General features: G+C 38.2%; 1 protein-coding gene across 1 annotated transcript in view; it reads right to left on the minus strand.

Moving 5' to 3' along the window:
• Nucleotides 1–16,031, minus strand: part of KCNH5 (potassium voltage-gated channel subfamily H member 5) — a 336,327-nt gene that overhangs the window by 64,190 nt on the left and 256,106 nt on the right. Inside the window, exon 10 of the mRNA XM_003408696.4 lies at nt 8,778–8,974. Within this exon, the coding sequence (XP_003408744.1) occupies nt 8,778–8,974 (197 nt within the window). The remainder of the gene's footprint in view (nt 1–8,777; nt 8,975–16,031) is intronic.

Genomic DNA, 16,031 nt, shown 5'->3' on the forward strand with positions numbered 1-16,031 from the left:
TGACAAATTTGTGGAATGAATGTGGCCCCATATTTTGTTTAGCGTGAAGGTGGAACTCCCAATGCGCATTCCTACACCTTTTCTTCAAAACCGCTGGTACAGATTACCGAAATACGTGCCATCTGCAACACACACACGTTGACCCAACAAGTGCTCCATGCCTGTCTGATATCCAGCTCCAGTATTTATTTCTCCACAAAAAGTAATTTCTGCTAAGATGCTTCATCGCTCACAGAAAAAAAGATATTCTACGCTGCTGAATTCACCAGAATGAGAATGCTTTCTGGAAAGAAAAGCAGTTACTGACAGCTGAGCCTGTGCTAATACAAGAGTCAGTCCGAACCACAAAGTGAAACCACTATTTCTTACAACTGGACCATCAACATTCAGGATGGGTGCTAGGCTAATTCATATCATTGCCAGCGGGCAATGTGGCTCCAGGTTCTTTCCATTGGACCCTGCCTTTATGGGCTGAAAGGGATCCTACAAGCACCTCGGTGTTTTATTTTCGTCATTTACAATTTGTATTGGTCATTCTTGGGGGGATGTTTTCCCTTTTTTAATTGTGCTTTAGATGGATGTTTCCAGCTCAAGTTAGTTTCTCATATAAAAATTTATACACCTATTGTTTTGTGACATTACTTGCAATCCCCACAATATGACAGCACACTCCACCTTTCCACCCTAGGTTCCCTGTGTCCATTCAACCGGGGGATGTTTTTCTAAGTTTAAATTGGTGTCGTTTCTTAAATCACTGTAGGGGTACGAGGATGCTTTGCTAGTATCAATCATAATGCATTCCCTGGGACTTAGGAAAACTCCCCCAGTAATGCAGACTCAGTTTAGCTGCAAACTTTGACTTTAGAATATTTCTTTAAGTTACTTCTTCATGTTTAATTTAAAAAACACAAGCAAACAAACAAAAACAGGGTTAAATGAATATTCATGTGGAATGCCAGATTGTTCTACTTGACCTAAGTATTCATTTTTGCTCAGAATCTTCTACAGAAGGTTTTTAATCTAGATTAAAGAGTAGAAATACTGTCAGCCTGGGATTCAAGGGACTTGGGTTCCAGTCCTACCCCTGCCACTAATTAGTTAAGTAAACTTGAGCAAGCCACTTAAATCTCTGGGTCTGTTTTTCCACCTTTAAAGAAAATATGTTGGACTAGATAATCTATAAGAGCCATCCTTTCTCTAGAATATTTCTCAGTTTGAAACGACCTGCAATTCTAACTCTAAGGGCACCATCACCTCCTGGAAACTTTCTCTGCCGCCCTCCCCACCAATGAGCTGGCTTCCTTTCCTTTGTGTCCCCTTAGTACCTGTACATAACCTTCTCATAGCACTTTCCTGACTTTATTATAATTGTTTCGTCTGACTCTCTCAGTAGACTGTAGGTTCCTAGATAGCAAGCACTGAGCTTTTTATCTCCTTGATCCCACAGTTTTGTAGTAGGAGCATAATGGATGATGCATACCGAACTAAGTCAGCCAATATTTTCTATGCCACATTTTAACAAAGTGCTTCATCCAAAAAAAAAAAAAAAGAACAGAAAACAGCAAATCGAATCCTCACTTACCCTATTTAAATAGTCAATCTGGAGGAAAATATGTTCTTGCTATCTTGAAAGTGAAGGAAATATTCAGAAATAATTCAAAATCTCAACCATGCTTAATGTAGCCATAAGTGCTAATGTAGTATTTATTTTAGGCTTCAAGGAAATGGAATTCTCCTGACAGCCTCGTGGACAAATATACCAACCAGCTGAAAAATGGTTTATTCTCTTGAACTCATAAAACATAATGTCCATAGATTTCAGTATCCATTATGGAAAAAAAGGTCACTGTCAAACTGCCGATTTCAGGACCTCTGAGAATATATATTTCTTGTAAAAATGGTGTCAAGGTTCTTGAGACCACTCCCAGGTTTGATGATTTGCTAGGAGTCCTCACAGGACTCAGCATTTAACCATAATCACAGCTATGATTTATTGCAGTGAAAGGGATGTTGTTATTGTTGGTAGGTGCCGTTGAGTTGGCTCTGACTCATAGTGACCCTATGTACGATAGAACAAAACACTGCCTGGTCCTGTACCATCCTCACAATTGTTGCTATGTTTGAGCCCATTGTTATAGCCACTGTGTCAATGCACCTCACCAAGGGCCTTCCTGTTTTTCACCAGCCCTCTACTTTACCAAGGGACTGGTACTTCCTGATAACATATCCAAAGTATGTGAGATGAAGTCTCGCCATCCTCGCTTCTAAGGATCATTCTGGCTGTGCATCTTCTGAGATTCGTTTATTCTTCTGGTAGTCCATGGTATATTCAATTTTCTTCACCAACACCATAATTCAAAGGAATCATTTCTTATTCAGTCTTCCTTATTCATTGTCCAGCTTTCATATGCATATGAAAAAAAATTTTTTTTTTATGGGGCAACCGAAAATACCATGGCTTGGGTCACATGCACCTTAGTCCTCAAAGTGACATCTTTGCTTTTTAACACTTTAAAGAGGTTTTTTGTAGCAGACCTGCTCAATGCAATACATTGTTTGATTTCTTGACTGCTGCTTCTATGGTCATTGATTGTGGATCCAAGTAAAATGAAATCCTTGACAACTTCAATATTTACTCCATTTATCGTAATGTTGCTTATTGGTCCAGTTGTGAGGATTTTTTTTTTCTTCTTCTTTATGTTGAGGTGAAAAGATACAAAGCAAAATTAGCAAAGAGAAAAGGTACATCTAGCAAAATCTGGGTAAAACCAGGCACAAGCTTCTAAGGGTCCTGTCCCAATGGAGTGACACAAAAACAAACCAAACCCATTGTTGTCGAGTCGATTCCAACTCGTAGCATTTAATTCTCTTAGCAGCGAGTAGTGACAACACATGCATGATGCTGCCTACCAGGGAAGCTCATTAAAGACTCAATTCCCAGGGTTTTTATTGGGGCTAGTCACATAAGCACCTTCTGCCTGACATATCCCCAAATTCCAGACACATAGAAGGAAACACCATAAACCACACTGTTTGCATAAACAGTTTAAGCAGAGTGACCAATGCTTATGGGTTAGGGTGGTAGGAACCCTCTTTAAATTCAAATTCCCTGATGTCAGCACGGGCCAACCTGTAAGCAGTTCTTTCAAAGGCCTGAAGTCAGGCCAATCTGTTAACTCTTTTCTGTAAAAATGGCAAATATCATTACATAACAACTAGACAGAATAAGCATTAAATATAACCACTCCTTTTAAATTCTAATTAGAATCCTTTAAAATTTAGTTATTGCCTGTTCTGAGCATGTTGCTTGCCCCCCTTGACCCAAACCTAAGGGCTGGTCCTCAATTTAATCAACATCATTTTGTCATCCAGGAAATGGCATCCTGAATTGGCTAAATAAATAAATACATAAATCAAGTCAGTCAACTTTTTTCCCTGCTGCTTTCCCCAGGCCTTTTCTGAATATGTTTAAATCAATTGGGAGCTGTGGAACTGTGTTCTTTTTATATTAAAAAAAAAAAAGGAAAAATATACCAACCAGTCCTTTTGCTCAACCCAATTTAGATTTTTAGTCTCATAGTGGGGATCTTCTAGCAGCAAGGTGAAGCCTACGAAACTCTTCTCAGAATAAAAATCAAATCAACCCCATTGCTATTGAGCAGATTCTGACTCACAGTGGCTTTAAATCCACAAAATAAAATACATAGGATTCCAAAAAAGACGTTATATTGAAATTCAGCTTTCTAAATATTAAAACATAATTCACAATGTAGTAATCTATGTGCTTCTTTACTAATGCAATAAACATTATCTAACAGTGGGTCTAATAACTGTAGTAGTTTTGAAATAGTGATGAACAAATAATATTTCAAGATATCTTCAACAACTGTAATGTGATATGACAATATCTATACTTTCTTTTGGTGCCACATGACAGGTACTTTTAAAAATACTGGGTTTGTCACCTATCTTCGTAATTGAAGGAAATCCCAAAGTTCAGTTAGAAATTAGGGAAAATAAGATGTAGTTTTTTATGCAAATTTACCGTCCCCAGGTAAAACCTCCATCTCTAGTATTATAAGATCAGGGAGTTTGTTAAATCATTCATCTGCAGAAGTCACAAACTGTTAAGCCAATAGCAAGCAGACTTATTTAGTTTGACCAAAGCAGTATTTTTTTTAATCAAATGATTTTCTAAAATAATGAGATTTCACATTAAAAAAAAAAAAAGTATGCTCCTGGCTCTTCTGGAAAAAAAATATGAAGACCAAGTAGTACTGGGCTGGCATTCCAGCAAGGCAAATGCTGCCAGATTGAGTAGCAGCTGCCCCCTTTACAAATAACGTGTGTTTGTAAAGGCTACTATAACTCTTGCCTCAATCATATATGTCATCTACCCGCCCCCTGAAGGCACCTGAATTTTCCATCTTTAATATATGGTGTTTTTCATTTCATGATAACCCTCTGGCTGGGTAACAACTGGAGACTTACTCTATAATAAAGGGAGAGAGAATTCTATTTGCATACCTAGTGCTATCCCCATCTAATATCCAGTCCTCTATTTCTGAGGTTGTTATTCTAAGGCTCATGTGCAACCACCTGCTTTGTATATACAGTTTTATTGAAACACAAACATGTTCATTTATTTATGTATTTTCTATGGCTGCTTTCACACTACAATGACAGTTGAGTAATTGTGACAGAGACCATATGGCTCACAAACCCTAAAATACTATCTGGTCCTTTACAGAAAAAGTTTACTAACCCTTGTCCAGTTGTTGGGTGAAATTACCAGTTATAGCACTAGAATATTTATATAGAGGGGTCTGGAGTGGTTAAAACTCGTTAAAACACATTGCCGTCGAGTCGCTTACGACTCATGGTGACCCTACAGGACAGAGTAGAAGTGCCCCATAGGATTTCCAAGGCTGTACTCATTTTTTTTTTGACATTTTTTTAATTGGATTTTAGATGAAGGTGTACAGAGCAAACTAGCTTCTCATTAAACAATTAATACACATATTGCTTTGTGACATTGGTTGCCAACCGCACGACTTGTCGACACTCTCCCCTTCTCAACTTTAGGTTCCCCATTACCAGCTTTCCTGTCCCCTTCTATCCTTGCGCTGGTGTACCATTTAGTATTATTTTGTTTTACAGGCAGGTCTAATCTTTGGCTGAAAGGTGAACCTCAGGAATGACTTCAATACTGAGCTAAAAGGGTGTCTGGGGGCCATACTCTTGGGGTTTCTCCAGTTTCTGTCAGACCAGTAAGTCTGGTCTTTTTTTTTTTTTTCTAGAATTTTGTTCTACACTTTTCTCCAGCTTTGTCCAGGACCCTCTGTTGTGATCCCTGTCAAAGCAGTCGGTGGTGGTAGCTGGGCACCATCTAGTTGTGCTGGATTCCGTCTGGTAGAGGCTGTGGTAGTTGTGGTCCATTAGCTCTTTGGACTAATCTTTCCCTTGTGTCTTTGGTTTTCTTATTCTCCCTTGCTCCAGATGGGGTATTACCAGTGGACTATCTGAGATGGTTGCTCACAAGCCTTTAGACCCCAGTAGCTACTCACCAAAGTAGAACGTAGAATATTTTCCTTATAAACTAAGTTATGCCAGGTGAGCTAGATGTTCCCTGAGGCCATGGTCCCCACAGCCCTCAACCCAGTAATTCGATCCCTCAGGGTGTTTGGATGTGTCTATGAGCTTCCATGAGTTTGCAAGCCTGTAATCTCAATGGAAACAGACTGCCACATTTCTCCTCCCCACAGAGCCAATGGTGGGATTGAACCACCGACCTTTCAGTTTGCAGCTGAGTGCTTAACTACTATGACACCAGGGCTCCTTTAAGAATGGTTAGGGGTAGCTAATTTGTACCTCAAGCCTCCCATTTTTCCTTGATAGAGATGGACTAAGAACTTTCCCAATGCTCCCCATTGCAGCCAATGAAAACTGCACACTATACAAACTGATCTACTGAGCCACTGCATGTGCTTATGTGGCCAGAGCTGTAATTCATAATGGCAGAGAAGCTGTGTTAATGGTCCGTCTTCTCCACTTACTAGGTTGTTGGTGTTATGTGCCATCGTATCGATTCCAACTCGTAGTTACCCTATAGGACAGAGCAGAACTTCCCCATAGGGCTTCCTAGGCTGTAATCTTTAAAGAAGCAGATCACCAGGTCTTTTTTTTCCCCTGTGGACCTGCCGATGGGTTCAAACTATCAACCTTTTGCTTAGCAGCTCAGCACTTAAACATTGTGCCACTAGGGCTCCTTACTTTTAGGTACTGTATTGTAATTAAAGGTTATGATAGCTATGAGATATCAATAGCATACAATGGTCATAATTTGGATGTTTCATCAGTGAAATGGAGATCATACTGTCTCATTTGTGGGTTGTGGAGAGGTCTTAAGAATTATTATATGTAAAATGTACTAAAGTGCCTGGCTATATAATAGGCTCTCAAAATGATAGTTATTATTACCGATCACCGGAGATTTTTTTTGTGTGTGTTGCGTAGGTTTATTTTTTTTTTTCCTGAGAATAACTGCAGAACACCCTGTTCCCACATTTTGCCAAGGTCTTGAGAGACACGCATCAGGAACAAAAGGGCTGGATTTATAAAAACAACTGACACAGAGAACAGGCTATAAAGGGAAGAAGCCATTTGATATAACTCAGTGCACCTGCCTGTGCAAAGAGGCAGGTGCACTATTCTCAGATGCCATTAAAAAGTCAATATAAGTCTTCTGTCCCTTGCTTCTCGTCCTATCAGAGATAGCCACACTGCTGTGTGCTCTAATCTTCATGATCAATAAACCAAATGTGTGGAGTATGTATGTGTGTTATACGCACACATGTGAAAGAGAAAAAGAGGTAACACAGCCTTGCGATGAACTCATTTTGAAGAATCAAAATTTTCTACTGGTTGTTGTTGTTAGTTGCCCTCAAGTCATTTCCTGCTCATGGCAGCAACTCCACACGTTCCTTGTTCCACAGGGTTTTCAAGGTTGTGATCTTTCAGGAGCTGATTGCCAGGCCTGTCTTCTGAGATGCCTCTGGGTGGGTTCCAACTGCCAACCTTTCAGTTAGTAGTCAAGTGCTTCACTGTTTGCGCCACCCAGGAATAATTTGTCTTAATTATCCTTCTTCGAAATCTTATATTTCAAGTGTATCAATTAGTTATTAGATGTTAATCCCTCTAAGCCTAAATTTTGTCATACATTTTAAGTGGAAAATAACTGTCCATTTTATTTCACAAGCATATTATAAATATAAAATGTGATGCTGCTTAAACAATATGTTTTGAGGAGAACAATGGCAAATAATATATATCTTGAGGAATGTAACAATGACAATCACAGGTTTCGGCAATCTTGCAGTATAGGGGAAGATTTAAAAAGCTGACATTTAATGAGACTTAATACGAATATGAGTTTCAGATATCTAACAGGCTGCCTTGGAGAGAAGGAATTTGCCGTTGAAGAGGTAGAGCATAGACCAAAGGGTAAGGAGACATAGTCCTGCTTCGTGCTAATAGAGACTCTGAGCTCCCTATGGAGTTTAGAGCCTAAAGCAAGAAAGTTCTATATTTAATTCATGCTTAGCACCCCCTTCGACATTCATCACTATCTGAGCTTTCAGTTACGTCACATAGTATTCACACCTGACTGTAAGTTCCCTGACCATGGGGGCTCTGCATTTAGTCTTTGTGTTCTCCACAGCTATCTGCATTGTGTCTTGCAGGTTGTAGATGCTCAATAAATATTTGTTGATGCCAATAGAATTACAAACTGTAAGTGCCATTCAAATGTAGATCAAATGCAGTAATGTGGCTAGTGTGAATACTTTTACTGCTAGTCTTTTCCTTTGCCGGAACCCTGAGCAGGGAAGTACATTCATTTGATCATGTTCATTTCTATGTTTTTTTTATAGTATAGGTGTTAATTGGTCTTATGACTTTAATTTTTCCCTGCATGTTAACTACAGTGAAGGTTCTATTTAAGGGGGTAGTGGAAGGAAAGGGTTGTTATTTCAAAATACTTCACTGAAGACAGGCAATCATTTGAGATGAAATTCCTTAAGTGCAGTTATCCAAATGTGTATTTCATTCTTGGCAATAAAAGAGCCCTAGGTAATGACCAATGACCTATAAATCCGAGCTAGGAGATTTCTTCATGCAAATTAAATTTGTATCACACTCATCAATAAAAGAGAAAATGGCAATGAAGATTAAATTTGCAGCAGCATGCAAAGAAAAGGATTCCTATACCTATTTGTAGGATAGGTCAGTGGGGTTAATTAATTTTTTGAGACAGAGTGCTCTTTGAAAGAATTAATGGGGAGTAAGCTTTGTGAATTGATTATTAAATTAGAAGGAGGGTTTGAAGAAAGTCAAGAATACAAAATAGGCAACCAACTTGATTAGTCTTATGAGGTTAAAAAAAAATTAACAACGTTAAGATACGCTGGTATTAATTTATAGCAGTATTATAAATCCCAAAAGCGAACTATATCATAAGTTCATGTTTGTTTCTTCTCAAGTCTGCTTTCATTTTTCATCTTAAATGATAAAGCTTAAAGTCCTTACCCATCTAGCCAGGGTTTTTTTTTTTTTTTTTTAAGTATTAAAATATAAGGAAAGGAAAAGAAAATTGTATAAGTTTAACTTGATGGAAATATACTGCTGCAAAATGAAATGTTTTTTATCCTTCAGCTAATATTGCATAGGATATTAACCTACTGAATATGAGCAAGGGAGAGTGAATCCAGACAACATACCCGTTTCCTTAGATTGCAGGTGAGAGTGAGATTCCTCGAGAATGAGTTTGCAAAAGCTGTATAAAAGTCCAGGACTTTGAGCAAGGCTTCCCGCTTGATGATGTGCAGATCACAGTATGTCAGTGCCCGGACATTGGCACAAGCATGAGCAAGGGTGGTTTCCTTCCAGAAGATGTCTCCGAACACATCACCTTTCCCTGCAAAACAGTATAGACACATATTAAAGGATCTACAACTGTTCTTATCCGAACCACATTCTTGCTTAGTTTCATATACAGTGTTGATCTTCTAGCATAATTTAGAGCCTGAAGGTACAACCTCATCAGTACACATATAACAGTGTACAATGCTTTCATATAATGTGTGAAGTAACATCACCCTATATTCAGTTCTTGATGGAAATCTGGAGTGGCATGCATAAACAAAATCCAACAGAGAAGCCAGAAAACTCGTTTTAACAAATTGTTTTATTATTTTCTGCCACTGTAACTTTTCCCATTGTGACTGGAAAGAGCAAAGGTGACTTATTAGTTTCACCATTGCTTCTGCCCCTTCTGGTGGAAAAAAAAAAAAAAAAAAGGAGATGACAATAAAATGCAATATACAAGGATCTGGTCTTACAGCCTTTATAAATCTGGAATGGATTCGACATGTATTAAGCAGGTGTTATTCGGTGACTATGTCCTGTGCCCCAACCAACCAAAAATTGCCAGGACTTAGTTCCCCAAGGATCCCATCCCTCCCTCGTCACCTACCACCAAACCTTAAGCAGATCGTCAGAGCCTGCCCAAGAGCCCCATCCATAATTCCAAAGCCAAAGAAGTAGAAATGTGGAAAGCCAGATTTTTTAGCTCATAAACATTTGCATAAAGGGTGCTGCACTATAGTCAAATGTGGAGATATTTTTAACGTTATAAAAACCACATGGAAATCACCTAGTCGTTTAGAGCTCTGTGTACTAGCAACCTGTTCTCAAATGGTCGTCATTCCAAGTCATGAATACGCAGTTGCGTTGCGTGAACAAAGGGGCGGAGGAAGCGTCAAAGGTTAAAAGTACCAAAAGGCCTTTCTGCTGAGACATTTCCACAAAAGCCCCTGGCTTCTGAAATGTTATCACCTGCATTCTTTGTGTGACTGCTGTGAGAAGGGGAACGTTTTCATGTGGAAAAGACAGAGGGACAATATCCAGGTGCAAAAAACCTTCCTGGAGGCACTCTGCCAAAGCCCTATTCTTTCTGCACTGTAACCACAGAGATGAGCAAATACCTGTTCTCATTATGCAGATTAAAGCCAGAACTGACAGGAAAAAACAAGAAAAAAAAAAAAAAAGATATAACATTTCAAGCCAGATACACAGGACAGAAAAGATAGTACGTAGTCAGAAGGGGAAGAGAGAGAGAGAACATAGATTCTTTGCCCATATGGGCAGTTAGTAAATCTTTAGAAAACTGGTTCTATTTCTCTAGGGGACCCTGATTAAGACAGCTGATAAGGGCATCATCAGTAGGTAAGAGACAATCAATATATTGTTTCCCCTTACCAGTATAGACCATTTTTAATTGTGAAGGCATGTCTATTACATATTTTATTATACTTAACTAATGTAGTTAAAATTCTTAATATACACCTCCCTGAAATTTTTCCTTTTAAATTATTTAACTTTTTAGTAATTAAAATTATTAAAAATTCAGGAACTTAATATCACCTAACAGACACTGGTGATGCAGTGGTTAAGAGCTCAGGCTGCTAACAAAAAGGTCGGCAGTTCGAATCCACCAGCCACTCCTTGGAAACCATATGGGGGAGTTCTACCCTGTCCTATAGGGTCGCTATGAGTTAGAAACCACTCGACAGCAATGGGTTTGGTTTGGTTTTTGGTTAACAGGCACTCAATTCACAACAAACTGTTACGGCACTTCTGGGAAGATGGTTGTCTTGAAAATCAATTAGTTTAGCAGACGTTAGCAGAACTCGCTAAAGTCCTTCTTCAAGGCATGTTATGCATGTTTATGTTGAGTAATCTGCAGAAATCACAGATATGTGGAGACGCCAGATTATGCATGGAATATCCAAAGAAGAAGGCATTCCTTTCTTTATCACAAAGATTCTGCACACTTTCAGGGCTGGGAACTCCTGTTCATCTTTACAACTATAGAACATTTGATGCTGGTTTTTAGGTCACCTCCCACTGGGCACAAGTAGTCTCAGCTATAAACATTTTAGAGCTTGAGAGAACTAACCTTCCCCGAAAGTCCTAAAATTAGTAGAAAAGCTCACACTCAACATAAAAGTTGTTGTTTGGCCTATTTATATTTTCTCAGTTCTCTGCATCAAGTTTTATGAAGTATTTCACTGCTAAACCACAGGAAACAGTGGTTTTAAAGATTCAGATAGTGGGAAACTTCATGAAAAAAAAAAGAGTTACAGCACAATTACAGGACTATACAGATCATGGCATGCTTGGGGACAATGGTCTCCTTAGGTTGTAGTTTAACACCCGGAGTTTAAAATATATATATATATATATGTGAAACACATTATGTGGTGAACTAATGACATGGATAAAATAAATGCATGAAAAGTATCCCAGTAGCTCATCAGATAGAATAGCTAATGCATCCAATGGATCCCTAAAAATACAGCATTTGAATTTGACTTAGGTAGTTTTCCTGATGAGGTTCTGTTTGATGACTCTTCTACAGTCTGGTCTTTAATCTACGAATGCACTTTTATTTATTAGTCAGCCTTTCCCTATAATTGATTATTCCAGCTGGCTCAAAAACTTCATTATGAGTACATATGCATAAAAACATTTGTTAATAAACGAACAACACCATGAGTTTTTAAATTACATGATTTTAAATGGACTTTGACTATTTACAGAGAGTAATTTGCATAAAGTCATGTTTTAAAAGAGAAGACCAGAAAGAACAAGACAATGAGTATTAACATTAAGAAATGATATAGATGTATTCAAATCTTTTAAAACACTTAGAAATTATGTTTGCCAATCTCCAGTGACTGATGTCTAAATTCATTCTGCTGAAAAATTATAATGGATACAATTTGAAAGCATTTTTAGAGTAGGCAAGAATAATCCTCAACTATTAAAAAATTCATTGATTCACACTGTTGTTAGTTGCTGTGAGTTGATTCCGATGCATGGCTACCCCGTGTGTGCAGAGTAGAACTACTTCCTAGAGTTTTCAAGGCTGTAACCTTTCAGAAGCAGATTGCCAGGCCTGTCTTCTGAGGCATCTCTGGGTGGCTTCTAACCAACCATTTCTGGTTAGGGTTAGTCGAGCACTTAACTGTTTGTGACTCCTAGCTGCCTTCATTGGTTTAGCTTGTAGATTTTTATTTACTCACACAAAGAATGAGCCAAAGAGCCCCTATCAGGTAGATGTAAAAAAGTAGAGAGTATCCAAATACCAGTAATAGGCGATGGTAGATACCATTAGCGAAGTGGAAGAAATAGTTATAAACAGAATGATAATTCTGAGTTTGGCACTATTAGTGTTATGAATGAATTGGTTATATATTAAAACCAAAATCAAGTAAGCTAGTAACATGTCATAAAAAAAGAAATACAGGCATAAGACTAAATTGAAAAGTCATTACATCTTGAAGTTTTTCTGTTTTCTTTTTCTAAGAAAGCATTTAGAGTTGAAGCCTGTAATGATGTACATATTCTCACTGTTAAGTCATATAACTTTCATATCTGTCAAAATTGTGAGAAATTGTGGCTGCCCTACACACCTCATTCACTTACTTAATGCACCAGCATCGTAACCCTAACTCTACCCTTAAGTTGAAACCTATGATTCACACCATGGGGGATAGAAAGATGCAGGAAATACAAATCCTGCTATCTAGAAGCCTTTAACTATTAAAAAAAAAAAAAAAAAAAACTAATTGCACAATAGGAATGAAAAATAAGTGCTATAGGACCAAGGTAGGCAAAGCACACAAGAAAAAAAAATTTTTTTGAATTAGAGGGTACTTAGGTGTCGTCATGAGTCAGAATCAACCTGGTGGCAATAGATTTGGAGTTTATTTTGTTAGGGAAGATCTCGGTAAGAAGGAAGTGTTTGAGTGTTGTTTAATTGTAGCTGAACCTTGAAGGAAAAAGGCAGTATTTAAGGCTGAAAGAATAGTGGGATCCAGGGAATGATGAGCAGAATCGGCCAAACATACTTGAGCACATAGACAGAGGGCAAAGTATGGTGAAACGGAGATAGAACCTGAGAGAGAGAACCTTGAATTCTATGCAATAGGGTTTGCTTAATCCTACTTTTAAGACTAGATTCTTCCTAGTGTTTCAAATAAAGAACCATGACACGTTCAGCACTTTAACAGAATGGATGACTGTGAAGGGTGGCCAAGGAAGTACTATTGGAAGACTATTTAGCATCACTGTGAAAATAGTGTAATACTTCATGGATTACAAACATGTGATTTTATCCAGCCTCACAACCACCTAATCACGAGTCCAGGCATTGACAAGGGTAAAGGTGAGAGAAAGCTACAACAGAGGTGATGGTAGAAAACAAAAGTTCTATGATTTGCCTATTGATTTGAGTGGGGTAGAGGGAGTAGCGGATTTAAGATACTCTAGGTAATTAAAGTGAACCAAAGATTTTATATCCAACAAAACTGACTTTCAAATATAAAGGGCACAAACTACATCATCATCATAAAAGAACTCAGGAAACACTGTTCCCACAGATCCTTTGTAAGGAATTTATCAGAGAACATGCTTCAGACAGTCAAAATGCATAGGGAGACATTGACATAAAGACTGGTAGTAGCGCTAACTTTATAATTACTTGTCGAACTAAGACTAAAAAAAAATGGAGGTTAAAAGGGAGAGAGTATAGCATGTGACAATGTAAATAATGTACAACTATTAAAAATAATGGTACAGGAGAATTATATACAAAAATCCTTTGGCATCTTGTCAGTAATTATATTGGTGGTGGTGGGGGTACTGGTATTACTATTGTTATTCTAAGGTTGTTATATTTATAATGTGGCATAAAGTAAATGAGAAACCATGGGATATCTTAATTCTACCACCCTTAGCATTCTCAGGAGCCCTGGTGGAGCAGTGGCTAAACACTCGGCTACTAACCGAAAGGTTGTTGGTTCAAACCCACCAGTTGCTCAGCGAGAGAAAGATGTGGCAGTCTGCTTCAATAAAGATTTATAGCCTTGGAAACCCTGTGGGGCAGTTCTACTCTGTCTTTTAGGGCCACTATGAGTCAGAACCAAATGAACAGCAATGGGTTTCGTTTTGTTTTTTGGCAACCCCAATGTGGAAAACAGTAGTTGAAGACATAATATAGAAGTGGTTTAAAAAAAGCCAATTTCAATTGAATACAACTGTATGAACTGATGATAAATTTTATTTGTGTGTGTACACACACATTTCCCCTAATTTTGTCCACCAAGAAAACTTTTTTGTTAAAGGAAACAAACTGATAAAGTTAGTAGAGGCATTCTATTTGCTAGTAAGATTAAACCAAATAGTAGTATATTTTAAATTTTTATTTTAATATTCCTGTTAAACAAAGCACGGTTTTTATAATGTGATAGCTGAGAACATGCATATAGAGTCAGGCAGACCTGGGTTCAAATCCTATGCCTCCCCCTTACTAGCTGGGACCTGGGGTGAATCAACTGCATTGTAGAGACTCAGTTTCTTCAGCTGAAAGATTATTATCATAATACTTTGTCTGCATCTACAGACCATTTAAAGGGTCTATAGGTGCAGCGGTTAAGTGTTCAATTGCTAACGGAAAGGTCAGAGGTTCAAACCCACCCAGCATCTTCACAGGATAAAGACGTGATAGTCTGCTTCCATAAAAATTATAGCCTTGGCAACCGCATGGGTTTAGTTAATGAGTGCTCAATAAATGCTAACTGTTGATACTTTAAATCATACTTTCATAGGGGCCTCAACTGTATTCTTTAGAAATGTACTTTAAATTTTTGATAGGAAATGTTAAAAAATCAAAATGTACCATTTACTTTAAACTGTAATTAAGTATGGTGATAATTCCTGCTCATTTAAAAACCCACAAATCGGGTTTCTCTTTCTTTAAGCCCTTTTAACTCTTAAGTGTTACTTGCCTAATAAAATGAACTCTGATTTATAGAATCATTTATTGCAGTTGATGGTACAATCTATGCCACTGTTAGGAGTTAAAACTAAATCTTCTTTACTGGATGTAATTTAGTCTTCCTACCATGATCGGCGAACAGAATATAGATTCTTTCTGGATACTGGGGGTGCCTGATGGAGAACAACAAAAAAGTGATTTGTTAAAGAATTATATGTGATCTGAGTTACTTAACTTACTTTAGTCCTTCTTACTCTCCCTGTTCAAGGTGCCCAGTTAACAGGAGGAAAATGTTTGCTCAGTCCACAACAGATCTATGCTAAAGCTGGAGGCTGAGGGAAATGCACTTTACTGAAAAAAAAAAAAAAAACCCTGGCATAAAGTCAATTCCAGCTCATAGTGAGTGACCCCAGAGGACAGAGTAGCACTGCTCGATAGGGTTTCCAAGGCTGGAAATCTTTACAGAAGCAGACTGCCACATCTTTCCCCCAGGGAGCAGCTGGTGGATTCGAACTCCTGACATTTTGATTAGTGGCCAAGCACTATAACCACTGTGCCAACAGGGCTCCTTTACAGGGCTTCTCTACATTTTACTATAAAATCTGGATAAAAGAAAGAAAGAGTAGTCAGTATCTTAAAATAATACATAGAAGAAACGGAAATTGTACCAACAGAATAGAGCATGTGAAAACAAGACATTTTTCACGAGTACCCAAAACTAAAACAAATATGAGAACATTTCAATCACAAAATAAAGTCCTAGATAATTTGGCTCAGTGGACACACCTTTACTGAGAACCTATTTAAGGGGTTCTGTCACAAATGACAGAAGCCCTGGTGGCGAAGTGGCTAAGTGCTATGGCTGCTAACCAACAGGTCGGCAGTTCAAATCCTCCAGATGCTCCTTGGAAACTCTATGGGGCAGTTCTACTCTGTCCTATAGTGTTGCTATGAGTCGGAATCAACTCGATGGCAGGATATTTGTTTTTTTTTTTTTTTTTTGGTATCACAGATGACGGAAACCCCGATGGTGTAGTGGTTAAGAGCTACAGCTGCTAAACAAAAGGTCAGCAGTTGAAATCCACCAGGCGCTCCTTGGAAACCCTATGGAGCAGTTCTACTCTGTCCT

The sequence above is a fragment of the Loxodonta africana genome, chromosome 10 (genome assembly GCF_030014295.1).
Source record: "Loxodonta africana isolate mLoxAfr1 chromosome 10, mLoxAfr1.hap2, whole genome shotgun sequence".
Taxonomy (NCBI): Eukaryota; Metazoa; Chordata; class Mammalia; order Proboscidea; family Elephantidae; genus Loxodonta; species Loxodonta africana.